Genomic DNA, 16,288 nt, shown 5'->3' on the forward strand with positions numbered 1-16,288 from the left:
ACTGATCTCCCCGTGTTCCCTCCCTGCCCCCCCACTGAGTCGGGCCACCCCAGTCTTTGGGGCCCAGAAACAAGAGGCCATTCCAAGGCAGGGAAGGATGCCCTAAATCTTGCTCTCTAACTGACCTCACAGGCCAAAGCAGCTCACACTCATTCCCTGAGATAAATGAGATGATGCATCTCAACACAAACGCCCTCTCCCCCCCCCACTGTAAACAGAATGCCAAGTAGTAACCAATCCCCCCCCCCCAGCATCAGCAGAGCCACACCCTTCTCCTCCCTTCCCATCTGGCAGATGGCCAAGAAGGCCCGTTTGAGAAGGGGAGCAGAGAGCCACCACTGAGGAGCCCCCGGGCGTGTTCTGCAGAAGGACCGGTGCTTCTCTTACACCTCACATCCAGCTGCACCACGTCCTGGTCAAATCCTGCTTCATTCTCTGCTTGGCATATGATGTCTCTGAGGTTGAGATCGGAAGAGGCGTTCTGGATCCACAGCACCAGTTCTGACTCTGACTTCTGTATGGGCAGAAAGCAGCCCAGCCTGACCAGCGGGCAAACCACTCTTGTGGCACCTGCACAGCTCGCCCGCACATTCCTCTTCCTACGGCCAGAACAACTCCCTCTAGGGTCCGCCCCCTTCCTCCTCTTCCAACACCCCTCCCAGGGGGGCCCAGCACTTGCCTGAGTGACGAGGGGTGGGGCGGGCCCAACTCCTTCCGGCAGGAGCCACTGGACCTCCGGCCTGGGCTGTCCGCTGAAGTGGCAGGTCAGGCTGAGGCTCTCGCCCTCTTGCACGGAGGAGGCGTTGGTGTGGTCGATCCAGACCCGGGGGGAGTCTGCCCAAGTGGAGGGAATCAGGAGGGTCTCTGAGCCTGTGCCGCAGCCCCACCCGCAGGGCGAGCAAGGGGCGGGCACGGTCCCCAGTGTGTGTGTGGGGGGCAGCTCATGCATCATGCCCTTGGGAGAGGAGGAGGAGTTGGGGGGAGTAGGTTGGCGGCCCTGGGGGCTGTGCCTGGGGGGGCGGGGTGAGACACCCTAGCCAGCCTGGGGCCCGGACTCACCGCAGCCCTGGAAGGCCATGCCGGCCAAGGGGAGCTCCGCCTCGCCCTCCAGGCACGTCAGGGAGTGGTTGCCCAGCTCCACCTGCCGGGTCGCCTGCCACACCTGTAGCCACCGGAGGCCGCAGCCGCACTGCAGCGGATTCCCCACCAGCACCCTGTGGACAGAGCGGAGTTAGCCCTTCTCGCCCACCCGCCGGAGTCTGCAGCGGCCGGCCCGCGCCTTCCCTGCCCCCTTTCCACAACAGACGCCCCCTCCCCCCGTGAGGCTCCAGGAAGGTCACCCAAAGGGCTGCATGGGGGAGGGGGGAGTCGACCCCGCATCTCCCCGGGACAGTCCCCAGCCGCCCTCCCCCCCCGCCCGCCAACAGCCCCACTGGCGCTCAGGGACGGCGGGGAGCCGGTCTGCCCAGCGCCAGGGGGAGGCCCTCACCCCACCTCACCTGCCAAGCAGCGCCCCCCCCCGGGCTCCTCCCCCCCCAGACGTCCACCGGACCGGAGGAGACCCGCCTGCCGCCGCCAGGAGGGGTGGGGGCGGCGGGGCAAAGGCGCGCCACTCGCCGTCCAGGTTTGGGGAGGGGGATGACATCCTCCCGGGCTCGTCGCAGGGGGCCGGCAGGGGGGCTCTCGTCCCTCCCCTCCCCCAGCACCCCGTTCCCCGCCCCCCCAGAAAAGAGGCGGCCGCCCCCTACTCACAACTCCTGTAGACGGAGGGGGCGGAAGGCGGTCCAGGACAGCCGCTGCAACCGGTTGGAGGCCAGGTTCCTGGGGCGGGTTGGGGAGAGAGAGGACACGCGTGGTCATCAGGCCCCCTCTCCTCCGCCCGGCGGCCGCTCTCCCGGCCAGGCCCTCCCGGGCGGGGGCACAAGTACCCGTCGGGCGGGTGGCCCAGCAACAGGGAGGACCAGCGGGGCGGAGCAGATCCTCGACGTGGCGGCTGGGCCCAAGCCGCTCCCCTCCCCCTGCCCTCCCGGTGAGCTCCGGGGCGCGCAGCGGACACTGGCCAGTGGGCACCCGAGCCCTGGCAGAGGGCGCAGCCGGGCAGTCGTCTGTCAAGAACGAGCCAGGCTGCTGAACCCGCCGGGTCCCAGCACGAGGAACCCACAGGGCAGTCAGGAGCAAAGATCCCGTGTCTGGAATCCGAGGCGGGGGCCTGGCCTGCAGGCAGACATCCAGACATCGCCCCGTCCGGGATGGAGCCGAACTGCACTTCGGGGCGATGCCAGAACGCCCAAAACCCGGCGGCGACTGCTCTCGTGGTCTCCTCCGCTTGTTCCAGGGGAGCTTTTGCTCATGGCCAGTGCGACATTGCGGGTGGGTGCGGAGGTCTCCTGACCCTTTGCGCAACAGGAGGACAGGCCCCACCTGACACTCTGGCTGCAAAGGGCCTGGGGTGGGGGGGATGGGCCTGGGGTGTCTTGTGGGCAGTCGTTGCAGGAGGAGGCAGAGCAGTTCCTTCCAGGGCAGCGCAGGCACCCGAGGGCGCCCTTTCCGGCCCAGGGGCCACTAGCCTGGCAGCTGAGCGGGTTGCATCTCTGGACCATCTCATTGTGGGCGGGTGGGGGGGGGTATTGCTGCCTGTATCCAGTCCAATCAGTTCCAGCCCTGAGCCATAGGGAGGGGCCGCCCGGGTCGGAGCAGCAGTAGCGCCCTTGCCAGGCAAAGTGATCACGCTCCTGACTCCCCCATCTTGCTTGTGCTTATCAGTCCCTTCGTGCTCCCACAGGAGGAGGGGGAGGAGGAGGTGGCTGTGCCTTTCTGCCCCTGCCTTGACTCCTCCCCCATTCCAAGCACAAAGAAACAGTTGTGTGGGGTGGGGAGCTGCTGCAGGCGGCTGTTGTTACTCACAGGTAGATCAGGTTTGGGCTGGTTCGGAAGGCATCGGGTGCAATGAACTGAAGCTGGGTCTTGGAAATGGTCCTGCAACAAACACACAAACAAACAAACAATCATTTCTTGTCAGTCAATCCAGGGGTGGGGCCTTTCTGGGACAAGTCTGCAAAAGATGCTTTTAGGGTACACCCCCCCCCCGGCCACCGCTCCAGGCCTACAGATAGGCGGAGTCCTTCTCCACACATCTCTAAGCAGACTAGAACCAGGAAATCCACACAACACTTCATATGGCACCCTATTCCCCTTAAAAGAGCCCTGTGACACAGAGTGGTAAGCTTCAGTACTGCAGTCAGGACCTGTTCGATCTCAACAAAAGCTGGGTTCAGGTAGCTGGCTCAAGCTTGACTCAGCCTTCCAAGGTCGGTAAAATGAGTGCCCAGCTTGCTGGGGGGGAAGTGTAGATGACCGGAGAAGGCAACAGCAAACCACCCCCTGAAAAGTCTTTTGTGAAAACGTTGTGATGTGATGTCATGCCAGAGTCGAAAATGACTGGTGCTTGAACGGGGGACTACCTTTACCTTCTCCCCCCCTTAAATACCAGAGTGTCAACAGCTTCTTTAAAGGAAATTGCTGCATTTAGAAAGGATGGCTGTGATTACTATGAGCCAGCATGGGTTTCTTTTTTAGTGACTACCTTGATTTCAGTAAGGTTTTTGATAAGGTTCCACATACTATCCTTGTTGACAAGTTGGTAAAATGTGGTTTGGATCCTGTTACCTTTAGGTGGATCTGTCACTGGTTAACAGATCGCACCCAAAGAGTGCTTGTGAATGGTTCCTCATCCTCTTGGAGAGGAGTGACAAGTGGAGTGCCTCAAGGATCTGTCCTGGGACCTGTTTTGTTCAACATCTTTATCAATGATTTGGATGAAGGAATAGAGGGAATGCTTATTAAATTTGCCAATGATACTAAATTGGGAGGGGTTGCAAATACATTAGAAGACAGAAACAGGATACAGGACGATCTTGACAGCTTGGAAAACTGGGCTAAAACCAATAAAATGAATTTTAACAGGGATAAATGTGAAGTTCTGCATTTAGGTAGGAAAAATCCAATGCATGGTTATAAGATGGGGGGGGGGCTTGTCTTTGCAGTAGTATGTGCAAAAAGGATCTAGGGGTCTTGGTAGACCATACGCTGAACATGAGTCAGCAGTGTGATGCGGTGGCTAAAAAGGCATATGCAATTTTGGGCTGTATCAACAGAAGTATAGTGTCACGTGAAGTGATGGTATCGCTTTGCTTTGGTAAGACCCCACCTGGAGTATTGTGTTCAGTTTTGGGCACCACATTTTAAGAAGGATATAGACAAGCTGGAACGGGTCCAGAGGAGGGCGACGAAGATGGTGAGGGGTCTGGAGACCAAGTTCTATGAAGAAATGTTGAAGGAGCTGGGGATGTTTAGCCTGGAGAGGAGGCGGCTGAGAGGTGATAGGATCACCATCTTCAAGTCCTTGAAGGGCTGTCATATAGAGGATGGTGTGGAATTGTTTTGTGTGGCCCCGGAAGGTAGGACCAGAACCAATGGGTTGAAATTAAATCAAAAGAGTTTCCGACTCAACATTAGGAAGAACTTCCTGACCATTAGAGCAATTCCTCGGTGGAACAGGCTTCCTCAGGAGGTGGTGGGCTCTCCTTCCTTGAAGGTTTTTAAGCAGAGGCTAGATGGCCATCTGACAGCAATGATCCTGTGAATTTAAGGGGTGGTATATGTGAGTTTCCTGCATTGTGCAAGGGGTTGGACTAGATGACCCTGGAGGTCCTTCCAGCTCAATGATTTTATGGAAGAGCCTTTGAGTGCCTTCTAGAATGTGCAAAGAAGCACCAGAGAGATTCCAAAGCAACTTGACAAGGGGGAGGGAGAGGCAACAAGGACTCAAAAGAGTGTCCAAATGTGTGTGAGTCACCTAGGTGTATGGGTGGGCAGGTGTGCTCACAGACATATCCTGAAAGTATCCCCTAACACCTGTTTCTCTTGGAAGTCTGAATGAAGGATTATGGTTAAGAGTCCAGCAAGGGATAGAGCCATTTGATTCCTCAGCTGTCTTTGGAAATATCTACGTGTGGTCAACTTATGTTGCCATTGCCATTTGAACTGAGAAAAGAGCCCCAAATCAACAGACAATGCCAGATGAGATGGGGATGTGGGAGCAGGCAGGAGGCAGAATGGGGGAAGCCAGCCAGGGAAATGGCCCCTTCAAGAAGGTGCAGATGAGGGGCCTGCCATGTATTTAAAGGATTTTTCTCGTGTCAAACAGGAGATGTGTCAGGCAGCACTGAGCAGGCAAGACACACAGATTCAAAACGCTGGCTACAAGGGCAAGATCCCTGGAAAAAGCATTGCCACCTTGAGGAAAAATAGGCAAGTTGGCAGAGATAAGAGACAAGAGATTTCAGAGGGTTTTTTTCACCCTTGAAGAGTGGTGGGTTGTGCAAAATTCTGGGGGTAATGAAGACATTTAGGCTGCAGACTGAGTGCCAGATGGGAACCCTTTGTGTATGCGGGGGAGGGGGGGGAGGGCATGGCAACGAAGGAGAGACAGTCTGGGTGCCAGGGTGGGGGCTCAGGAGCTATTTATTAGAAGGCAGCAGCAGCTCCAGTTCCCTCAAGGAAAGGAAGGGGGAGGGAGGGAGGGAACGACCTGATTCTGAGCAGCGAAGTCTCCAGCTTTCTGAACTCATCTTAAATGGAAACAGTGGAAGAGCCTCTGGCCCCAATAACGGCCAAGATTGTTCCCAGCTCATCTTTCCATCCTGCCCTGACACAAGAACATCGTGTCCCTCTTCGTCCTTGTGTGTGGACGATGAGAAAGATCCATGGCGTCATCTGGAGCCAGGATGGGAATTGTGCCCCTCCCCTTCCCCCTCTTCCTGACCCAAATGCTCACAGGTTCTTCAGCTCTCGGGGCCTCTTGATGTCATCCAGTGTCAAGCTGGTGAGGTTCATCTGGTTTTCAATGACTCTGTCAAAGAGAAGAGCAGACCAAACCCCTTTCTTTTAACAAAGATATAGCAAGCAAATGTTCCCCAAGCCCCTCTCTCTGCTGTACCTACCAGAGCTATGCACAAAGGGGTTCACACACACACGCACAAACACGCACACACTGCCAGGAGAAAAGATGGGGGGAAGTCATAAGGCCAGAAGTGCAGCTCTGCTGGCTTGCACCCTCGTCCATCTCTAGCCCCGCCTCCTGGTGCCACATGGAGGTTGAGGGTCAAGGGCTGCTGCATCAAATGAACCAGCTTTGTGGCAACTTCCCTTATTCACATGGCAACCATGGCCCAAGTCCCTCCAAGCTTGAGGGCCATGCCCTGGGAAGTCAAGACCAATACTCCCGCTAAGCCATGGAGTCTTGTGAGCAAAAATTCTACTTTGTGAGCTTCTGACATTAAAGCATAAACTAGTTTGCTCTGGGGTCATTTTTCCTGCACTAAGACAAAAATGTGCGAGCCAAAGGCCAAAAAACTGTGAGCTAGCTCACACTAACTCAGCTGAGAGGGAACATTGGTCAAGACCACTCCAGTCCAGTGACCACTTCTTCCCCCCAAAGGAAATGGCTGCTTTGGAGGGTGGGGTCCATGGCATTCTCCCTGGCTGAGGCCCCTCCCCTGACCAGGCCCCACCCCCAGGAATTCCCATCCCCCAACAGCTGTGAAAGGAGGAGGAGAAGACTCTGGCCAGCCACCCCGGCTGGGTCAAAGGCTCTCAAGCCCCCCCCCCCCCCCAATTGCTTCCTTCCATGACCTGCTGCTTCCCTTGGGAACATATGAAGCTGCCTTATACTAAATCAGACCCTTGGTCCATCAAAGTCAGTATTGTCTTCTCAGACTGACAGCGGCTCTCCAGGGTCTCAAGCTGAGGTTTTTCACACCTATTTGCCTGGACCCTTTTTTGGAGATGCCGGGGATTGAACCTGGGACCTTCTGCTTCCCAAGCAGATGCTCTACCACTGAGACACCATCCCTCCCGAATGAAGGAAGAAAGAAGGAACAGCCTTTGGTGTGGTGGTTAAGTGCGTGGACTCTTATCTGGGAGAACCAGGTTTGATTCCCCACTCATCCACTTGCAGCTGCTGGAATGGCCTTGGGTCAGCCATAGTTCTGGCAGAGGTTTGTCCCTGAAAGGGCGGTTGCTGTGAGAGCTCTCTCAGCCCCACCCACCTCACAAGGTATCTGTTGTAGGGGGAGAGGATATAGGAGATTGTGAGCCGCTCTGAGACTTGGAGTGGAGGGAGGGATATAAAGCCAATATCATCATCATTATCATCATCTTCTCCTTCTCCTTTTCCTTTTCCTTTTCCTTTTCCTTCTCCTTCTTCTTCTGGGCAGAAGGTGCCAGAGGCTCCAATGAGAGCCTTCCCTTCCCCTGCAGCTTCCCAATGGTGAGCTCATGTCCTACTTCAGAGATGGGAGGCAAAAGATCAGCCTCAGACCGCCCTGCCAGATCAACTTCTGCAGGCAGGACTGCCAATTCCACACACAGAAAAATGGCTGGATTTTTGCCTTCTGGTTGTGGACTTTTAAAAAAATCTCTCACTTCCAGAAAAGGAAGGTCCATCCCGCCCCCCCCCCCCCCGTTCTGTTGCAGCCTGTTTGCTTAAAGCCGAATCCTGATCCCCACAACAGTGGCCCCTGCAGAGTGGTGCCTGTTGATTCCCTGTAGGCATTTCCCCAATATCTCGGAAGGCCTTCTCTTGGCTGCCAGGCCAGCACTGCCCTCTGCGGAAACAAATTCCCACAACAGTCAGCAGGAAGGTCCTCTGCTGAAGAAGGAAAGGAGGGAGAGGTGCAGAAGGTGGGAATGCAGAGGGGAAGGGCTGTGGATGGTGGATGGAAGAGGAGGAGGAGCTGATGGTTGCATTTATACTCCACCCTTCACTCAGAGCAGCTTACAATCTTCTTCCCTCCCCCTCCCCACTGTCAAGAAGAGGCTTCTTGACATTAATTTTATGCCATTGATTTTATGTCAGCCAATTGCCAATGATGATTACTAATCTGTGGCTGTGAAATCTGCATTTCGTATAACGTTTGTCTTTCACATTTTACATTTTATAATGTATCTGCTGAATAGCTATGCTTGGCTTTGCTTGGCACTGCTCATTATTTATCCCGTGTAATTTTAGAGTGACTTGGCATGTGCTCATAGGTGAGCCACGGCCTTGAAAAGCAGGTGGTTATCTGAATTGCTGGAAAGAAGGACTTGGAGTTTTATTCTCACAGAAAAACACTGAGTGACTCGGGGGGGGGGGAGGAATTGAGCACGTAATAATTCAAATGTTTTTGCTACCGCTTTTGCATACCTGATGTTGCTGATGTCATTAACGGTCATACTTAGAGTATAATTGTCTGGCCTCACCCTATGAGGTCAGTTTTAACAAGGAACATCTTGCTGTGAACATGTATCTTTTCTGGAGAGCCAGTTTGGTGTAGTGGTTAAGTGTGCGGACTCTTATCTGGGAGAACCGGGTTTGATTCCCCACTCCTCCACTTGCACCTGCTAGCATGGCCTTGGGTCAGCCATAGCTCTGGCAGAGGTTGTCCTTGAAAGAGCAGCCGCAGTGAGAGTCCTCTCAGCCCCACCCACCACACAGGGTGTCTGTTGTGGGGGAGGAAGGTAAAGGAGATTGTGAGCCACTCTGAGACTCTTCAAAGTGGAGGGCGGGATATAAATCCAATATCTTCTTCTTCAATAAAGTCCTGATTTGATTCAAATCAAAGAGGCTGAGTTGATAAGAGCTGCACAGAGCCTGACACCCACAACAGACACCTTGTGAGGCAGGTAGGGCTGAGAGAGCTCTAAAAGAACTTGTAACTGACTTAAGATAAAACCAGCAGGTGCATGTGGAGGAGGAGTGGAGAATCAAAGCTGGTTCTCTCAGATTAGAGTCTGCACACTTAACCACTGGACCAAACTGGCTCTCCTCCAAACTGGAACCCTTCAGTTGTGTGGAATCAAAGTTTCTCAAGGGACTTTTTTGCCTAGGACAGGCCTGAGGCAGTGTCTGAGTCTCTTTCTCTCTCTGTGTGTGTCCCAGGCCCAATGTTCCCTCTCATCCCTCCCCCCCACACACACACACTAGGCGAAGCAGGTCACATCCTGAGCAGTATAGAACTACTGTGATCTTCAAATGGGTCTTGGGCAGTGAGGGGCCTCACGCATGCAGCTCAGAGGGGGAATGCTGGCTCCTCCGAGCAGTGCCATCTTGGAGAAAGAGATTTTTTTTTTAAATTACGTAAAATTGATATGCTGCCCTTTCCACAAGCTAACAATCCAAAATGACATCAAAAACAAGTACATCAGTTAAATCCTTTAAAAACATAAAAACATCATTGTGCTATCCATCAGAATAATACAAACAATTTCCTAAAAATTTCTTTCAGGCATAGTGTGGTGGTCTGTGCGTCTAAACAAACCCGTAGGCATGACTGCCGGCGGCATCCCTTGCTGAAGCCCTGAATCAGGGACAGGCCTTCCAAAGTCCTCCTTATACAACCCAGTGTGGGCAGCTGAGCAAGCATTTCCCATCTGGGCAATCTTTCAAAAAGAGAATTCTTTATTTCCTTAGGTTGTGGGACAACCTGTGGAAGAATTCTGTAAGATTTGAAAGCTTAGCTTGCTGATTTCAGCTGGGTTCTCATAAAGATGCCACAAAACAATTTTCATGGCGGGGGTGCGGGGAACAGTGTAAAAGTCTCCTTTCCTTCTCTGTCCTGTTTCTAGCACCCCACAGCTAGAATTAAGCTAGGATCACCCTTACACAAGCACATCTCCCTGCTGCTCTCTCTCTCTCTCTCTCTCTCTCTCTCTCTCTCTCTCTCTCTCTCTCTCTCAGTAGTGCTTTGGTCTGCCCTCTAAAGCTGCTCAGAGCTGGATGAGGCCCATTTGTGTGACAACATGGCCAGCTCCCTCCCAGGGCAAAAGGGCTAGAGTCTAATTGAGTCAGATATAGTGTCACATTTGAAATGGCCCGGTGGGAAGCGGCAGACTCCAAACCCTTATATATATTGACACAGGGGAATAAGGCAGGGACTGAGAAAAGAAAATCCAAACTGCTTTTCACAGCTCAGATGCCCCCCCCCCCCCATTAAACCACAGGTGCCTCCAAAGGCCTCCTTGTGAGTGGGGGGGGGCTGCTGCAAAATGTCACCTCCCACCCCCTCCTGAAGTCTTCCAGTCCAGCTGGCTTCAGTTCCCAGCAGTTCTTCAGGGAACTCTTCCTCCCGCTGCACCAAGACAATGGGTGGATGGATGGGCCCCTCTTGGGCAGGAGGGAAGTCCATCATGGCCCAGACCAGAAGCCCTGAGAAGGGGCCATCAAGGAGCCCCCCTCCCCGTGGTATAGGAAAACACTCCCCCCAGTCCCCCCCAAAGTAGCCAAGTGTCAGGCGATGGAGACTCAAGGCTGTATTCATTTGAGACAATGTAATACTTTTATTGGAAACTCATAGCTTGAAACAGAAATTGAGACTAATACCTTGGCAGGGGTGTTTCTGAGTCTTATTGAATCTACATCAAAGCAACATCTAAACAAAAGCATTATTCTCAAAACAACAGGGAGTGAAGGTGCAAACTTTCACATGAGAGCCTCTGCTTATCTCCTAGCCTCTGGGAAGATGTTGGCCAGTGGCGGTATCTATTAACAGTCACATTCCTTTGCTCTCTTCACAACCTAAACAAAGTTAACACTTCAAACATTCCCTTTGATATGCATGGTAACTACAATATCACAAAGGCTAAGGGTTAGTATCGAAAAGTCCATTTGGTTAGTATTTTATAATTTCAGCTGTTTGAGTTACAGAGCCTGACACCAAGAGAGGAGGATCCCACTCAAGCAAACCACTCATCTCCTCTTCCTGGGCGTAGAACAGGACTCTTCAGATCAGCTCTGCCAAATGCATCCTATGCTTGTCTTGAAGTCATATGAAAAAAAAATCACATTATTGACAGACCCCCTTTCTCACTTAGGGTTGCCAAGCCCCGGTTGGGAAGCAGGTATGCAGCACACGGCCACGGAAAAACCAGCCTCAAGTATGAGAAATAGGCAAAAGTTATCACAAGTAATAAAGTATTTAAACACAAGTGAATAAATCACACCTGACCCAAGGTCCTTTCATATAAGTCCACAGTTTCTGGGATTTTCTACAGTCCCACAACTTCTCTGACAGAGAAATCTCAACTTCCCCAAAATGTTGTGCCTGTGAGAAATCCCCACCTCCAATGTTCCCTCTAAGCTGTGGAGTCTTATGAGTAAAAATTTTCCTTTGTGAGCTACTGGCATTCAGGTTGTGAGCTACAGCATAAATTATTGTGCTCTGGAGCCATTCTTCCTGAGCTAAGACAAAAAGGTGTGAGCTGGAGGCTAAAAATCTGTGAGCTAGCTCATGGAAACTCTGCTTAGAGGGAACACTGCCCACCTCCCCTGCAGATTTTCAAATGGAGGACCTGTAATGTGTGAACCAGTGGATGAGAGTCACAGTCCTGGGTTGCTGGGAAAATTACAGCCCTGGAGGTCTGCCTGTCTGGTTCCCACATTACATAGCGACAATAGGAATGTCTTTTGCACCCCAACCCTCAGGCTATTTGGAAATGGAAGTGGAGCTTCACCTACGTGTAGAAGATGGCGGTTGCTTCCAGCATATCCATAGAGTCAGACAGGGAGAACAGGGCTGCCAGGTCCCACTCAAGAAATATCTGGGGACTTTGGGGGTAGGGCCAGGAGCAAGGGTGTGACAAGCAGGACTGAGCTCTGAAGGGAGTTCTGGCTGTCACATTTAAAGGGACGGTGTGCCTTTTCAATGCCTTCCCTCCATCTGGAAATAATGAAGGATAGGGGCGCCTTCTTTTGGGGCTCATAGCATTGGACCCCCTGGTCCAATCGTTTTGAAACTTGGGGGTGCTTTGAGGAGAGGCACCAGATGCTATGTGGAAAATTTGGTGACTCTACCTCAAAAAACAGCCCACCCAGAGCTCCAGCTTCCCACATATCAATTCTTCATTATACTTTATGGAAATCAGTCTCTGTAGGGTATAATGGAGTGCCCAGCAGACATTTCCTTCCCCCTGCCCTTCTCTCTGAATCAGAGTCTCAGAGCAGTTTACAATTTCCTTTATCTTCTTCCCCCACAACAGACATCCTCTGAGGTAGGTGGGGCTGAGAGGGCTCTCAGAGCAGCTTCCCTTTCAAGGACAACCTCTGCTAGAGCTATGGCTGACCCAAGGCCATTCCAGCAGCTGCAGGTGGATCATACCCGGTTCTCCCAGATAAGAGTCCACTCACGTAACCACTACACCAAACTGGCTTTCAAACAGGAACAAGCTAGGCACCATATTGCAGACAGGGATGAGCTAGGCACCATATTTTAATCCCTTTCCTAGCATGCCTGTGTGTGGCTCATTCTAGTGAGCTGATGGTTTCTGTGACCATCCCATAATCTCCTTCCTGGAAGTTCAGATGGTATCAGTGCCACATTTTCCAAAGGACCAGCTGATAACACTGAAGAGGAGCCACTTTTTGGAAGCTAAGCTGAGGGGGGGGAGACATTGGGAGGCCCTGTGAACAATCAGGAGCCCTCAGGAATGTCTCTGGATATCTTCCCGTGGGGGGGGGGGGAGAGAGAGAGACAGAAGCATTGCTTTGCTCTGCCCCCCACCCCCACCCACCCTCTTTGCTCCCTGCCACTGCAGATGTCTTTCGGGTGGCTTTTCTAGGAAATCAGCTGTCTTCCAGTAGCTCAGCCGGCAGGTCTGACGCACACAGCTCCCACCCTGGCAAAGGGATTGGACCATACCGCCCAGGGGAGTCGGGCTTGCATGTACATGCTGAGCAAATGCACCAGTTCCTGGAGATGAACTTGTTTCCATAAAGGTCCCCCAAGGAGAAACATCAATGGCCTTGATGCCGCCCAAGTCCTGTCTTCAACAGCTGGCACAGAGGCCCTGGCAGCAATTACTGGGGGGTGGGGGGCATGGTTGATGTTCAGGTTTCTTGGGCCTTCATGGAAAAACCATCTAATAGGAGAGGACCCACATTCAAATCCAGCAGCACCTTCAAGACTTCCAGGGTCTGAGCTTCCCAGAGTCGAGGCTCTACTGGTCAGATTTACCCCCAAACCTGATGACATAATCTTTGGATCTGTCATCTCCTCCTTCCCTCTCTTATTGACTCATTCCATGTCAAGAAACCTCCTTGCCTTGTCTGTTTGTGGGGGGGGGGGGGTGGGAGTTGTTCTGAATCATTCTGAGCATCTTCAGGAGATCTGAGTGCCTCATGCATCCCACTATCTTTAGATCATTTATGTAGAATTAAAACTCAAACTACTAGAAACCCCCTCCCCAAAACTCACACCCCATGCTGTTTTGCCATCTGCCAGCAGCATGCTCCTTTTCATCCCTCCACCCACCCCCTGGCCCTTCAGCTGCTGTTTTCTCAGGAGTCTGTGCTCCACAACGGACAGGCTTTCCTTCTCTGCTCTCCTTGGCAAGTCCTGGTGAGGACGAGGTGTGCTTTGGCTGTGTCCTTCAGCCCACTAACCCTCTGCTCTTTCAGTTTATCAGACAACATGCAACCCCCAATGAGTAACAGAGATCCAGAAGTATCAAGCAGCAAATGCAGCCATGCAGAAGGACAGACCTGACTCCAAGAGAAGTGCCAAAGAAAGACCAGGCAACAGACAACCAGTCGTTGCTCATTCAAAGCCACAGTGCTTTCGTGAATTTTTGGCACTCTGAATAATACAGCCACATGCAGGACAGGATCTACATGTTGAGGGGGGGCAAAATTAAAAAATGACGCCCCTTATGGGCCCATTCTATCTTATGGGACCATAGAATAAAATGGACTCCATACCCAATTTGATGCCCTCCCTCCGTTGGCACTCAAGAAAAGCACCCCCCTCTGCCCCCTCCCCCAGATCCAGTCCTTTCCACATGAACTAAAACAGACACCTGCATGTTCTGTGAGTTCCTCTGGCTTGGCCCCTCCCTGTGCTTCACAATGCAATCGCCTCTGACTGTTTTTTGCCCATGTCTGGAGGGCGGCTATCTGGCCTACAGTTCCTTGCATGGTCATTGGCACCATGTGGACCTCCTTCAAGTCCTATTGTAAAGGATTCTGCTTTTAATGACGGGATGGAACGTGGAGACGCAGCTACACATTCACCTTCAGTCACCGCTGGGTGAATGAGCTGCAGTGGCAGTGATGTGCTACAGGAAGGACATGGGGGTGCTCAGTTAATTGGAAACCTCCTGATTGCTGTCTGGTGCTGAAGGGAGGGCACCCCGGCTGAGGGCAACCTTCCTTCCTTCCTTCCTTCCTTCCTTCCTTCCTTCCTTCCTTCCTTCCTTCCTTCCTTCCTTCCTTCCTCTCTTCCTCCCTCCCTCCCTTCCTGGTCACCAGCACAGCTGCCCCCTCAGCAACTACCATGCAACCCCACCCCCACCCTGTTGATGTGGGTCTGGCTGGCTGCTGATGTGGGTGTCTACTGCCTTCTGTGCTGGAGAGGTGAGCAGAAAGGAGCGAAGAGCCTGGCCCAGTGGAGGAGCAGGGACTGAAGACAGTCGGGAAATGGCAAAGGCTGGGCACCGCAGCATGAAGTCTGCTGAAGCTATCCCCCCAAAAAAATCCCATTTGAAAGCAGTTTAGATTCCTTACTTAGAGGTTTTTAAACAGAGACTAGATGGCCATCTGACAGCGATGAAGATCCTGTGAGTTTGGGATAGGTATTTGTGGGTTTCCTGCATTGTTCAGGGGGTTGGAATAAATTACCCTGGAGGTCCCTTCCAACTCTATGATTCCACCTTGTCTCATCTGCATGGGGGTCTGAGAAATATTTCAGCGGACTATTTGACACCACCTCCCCCTGCCCTTTGGTGTTTAAAAGCAAGGTTTTCTTACCCTTGTGTCCAATGAGTTACTCCTGGGCAGACTCAAACAGGTGCTCTTCACCTGCAGGAGGGCCAGCATGATTGACCGATGGCCCCTGACTCTGGCTACTTCCACCTGGGGTAACTGATATCAGCCTCCTGTCCAGCACCATTCACAGGTGCTGCTCTGGTCTTGTTGGCACCAACTCCCAAACCATTTTGGTCCAAAGTCACCAGGCAAAAGCAGATGTGGTCCCATCATGGTGCCCTGCGAGGCTGTATTTGTGCAGAGCGATGCCCTCCAAATCTTTATGTAGGGCTTTTGTTTAGCTCCAATTTCTCTTTTTTTGGGGGGGGCAGGATAGAGCACCCTGTTTGCCCTTTTGTCAAGTTCCTTGCTGCCTCCCCTGTGCCACCACTGCATGCTCCATGCTCCAGCCTGCCCATCACTTCCAGTCCCACCCCTGACCTCCGCCGGATACTCACACTTCGGTGAAGTTCTCCAAGCTCCGCAGCTGTGACAGGCTCTGGATGCTGTTGGGCTCCAGGCACAGCAAGGTGCTCATGTAACATCTGCACTGCTCCAGGCAAGGAGAGGCTGATCCGGGAGGCAGGAGCAGCCCTGCAAGGCAGAAGACCAGGTGGCCAAGCCCGGGGAGCATCCTTCCCCCAAGAGGCTGCAGCACTCAGAGAATCCAGCTGTTTCCCATATGTCCCTCCCACCCGAGAGCAGACCAGCAGCACTGGCCCAGCGCTCTCCCCTTCCCTTCTGTGCCACCGCTCTGTGCACCTCTTGGCTTATCAGGCAGGGAACATATGCATGCTAACATCTGTTCAGCTGAAAGGGCAGGGGGCAGCTCTCAACCTTCGAGGGGCGGGGCTTGCTTCCAGCCCTCCTCCCCAAAGGCACCACCCCTCCCTTTCCAAGACACTGTCTCAATGGATGCTCTTCTTCATGCTCAGTGGGAGGGAGATGGGCTGCGATGAGGCACACTGAGCTCCCGTCTACAGAGCAGTCTTGGCAGATGGCAGACGTGGCCCTGGGAGCACTGGCTGAGCACTTGGCCAAGAAGCAGCAGCAGCAGCTTGGACTCTGCTGACCTGCACAGAAACTGGCAGGAGGTGGCAAAACCATCATGGGCCTGCTTCCCCACTTCTCAAACAACCACCAGCCTTAGTTCATTAGGCAGCTAATTTTTTCAAGTGTTTCTCCTAAAGGGACCCATGAAAGGCCGAGTGTGTGGGAGGGGCATGCAGTTCCTCACTGCTTAGGAGGAGGAGAAGACACTGTTCACATCCACAGGTGCTCTGCGAAGGAGTTCAGCGAAATGGCAGAACTGAAAGCAAGCGTGCCTTGGACCTCCTTCCACAGCAGATCCAGCACCCTGGTGAAATCCCAGCAGCCCCTTTCCCTGAATCCCTGCAACAAGAAGCAGCTCATTTCAATAGTACCTGGGTGGCGAGCAGTAGCAGCCCT

General features: G+C 53.0%; 1 protein-coding gene across 1 annotated transcript in view; it reads right to left on the bottom strand.

The window, feature by feature from the left end:
• LOC132590747 (high affinity nerve growth factor receptor-like) overlaps positions 1-15,528 on the bottom strand; it is a gene marked incomplete at its 3' end in the record, with an annotated part of 28,608 nt that extends 13,080 nt beyond the window's left edge. The window contains 7 exon segments of the mRNA XM_060263657.1: positions 388-514; positions 680-834; positions 1,060-1,214; positions 1,753-1,821; positions 2,905-2,976; positions 5,837-5,911; positions 15,298-15,528. Coding sequence (XP_060119640.1) covers positions 388-514; positions 680-834; positions 1,060-1,214; positions 1,753-1,821; positions 2,905-2,976; positions 5,837-5,911; positions 15,298-15,473 — 829 coding nt within the window.
• Between the last annotated feature and the right edge of the window lie 760 nt (positions 15,529-16,288).

The sequence above is a fragment of the Heteronotia binoei genome, unplaced genomic scaffold (genome assembly GCF_032191835.1).
Source record: "Heteronotia binoei isolate CCM8104 ecotype False Entrance Well unplaced genomic scaffold, APGP_CSIRO_Hbin_v1 ptg000597l, whole genome shotgun sequence".
In the NCBI taxonomy this organism is placed as follows: domain Eukaryota; kingdom Metazoa; phylum Chordata; class Lepidosauria; order Squamata; family Gekkonidae; genus Heteronotia; species Heteronotia binoei.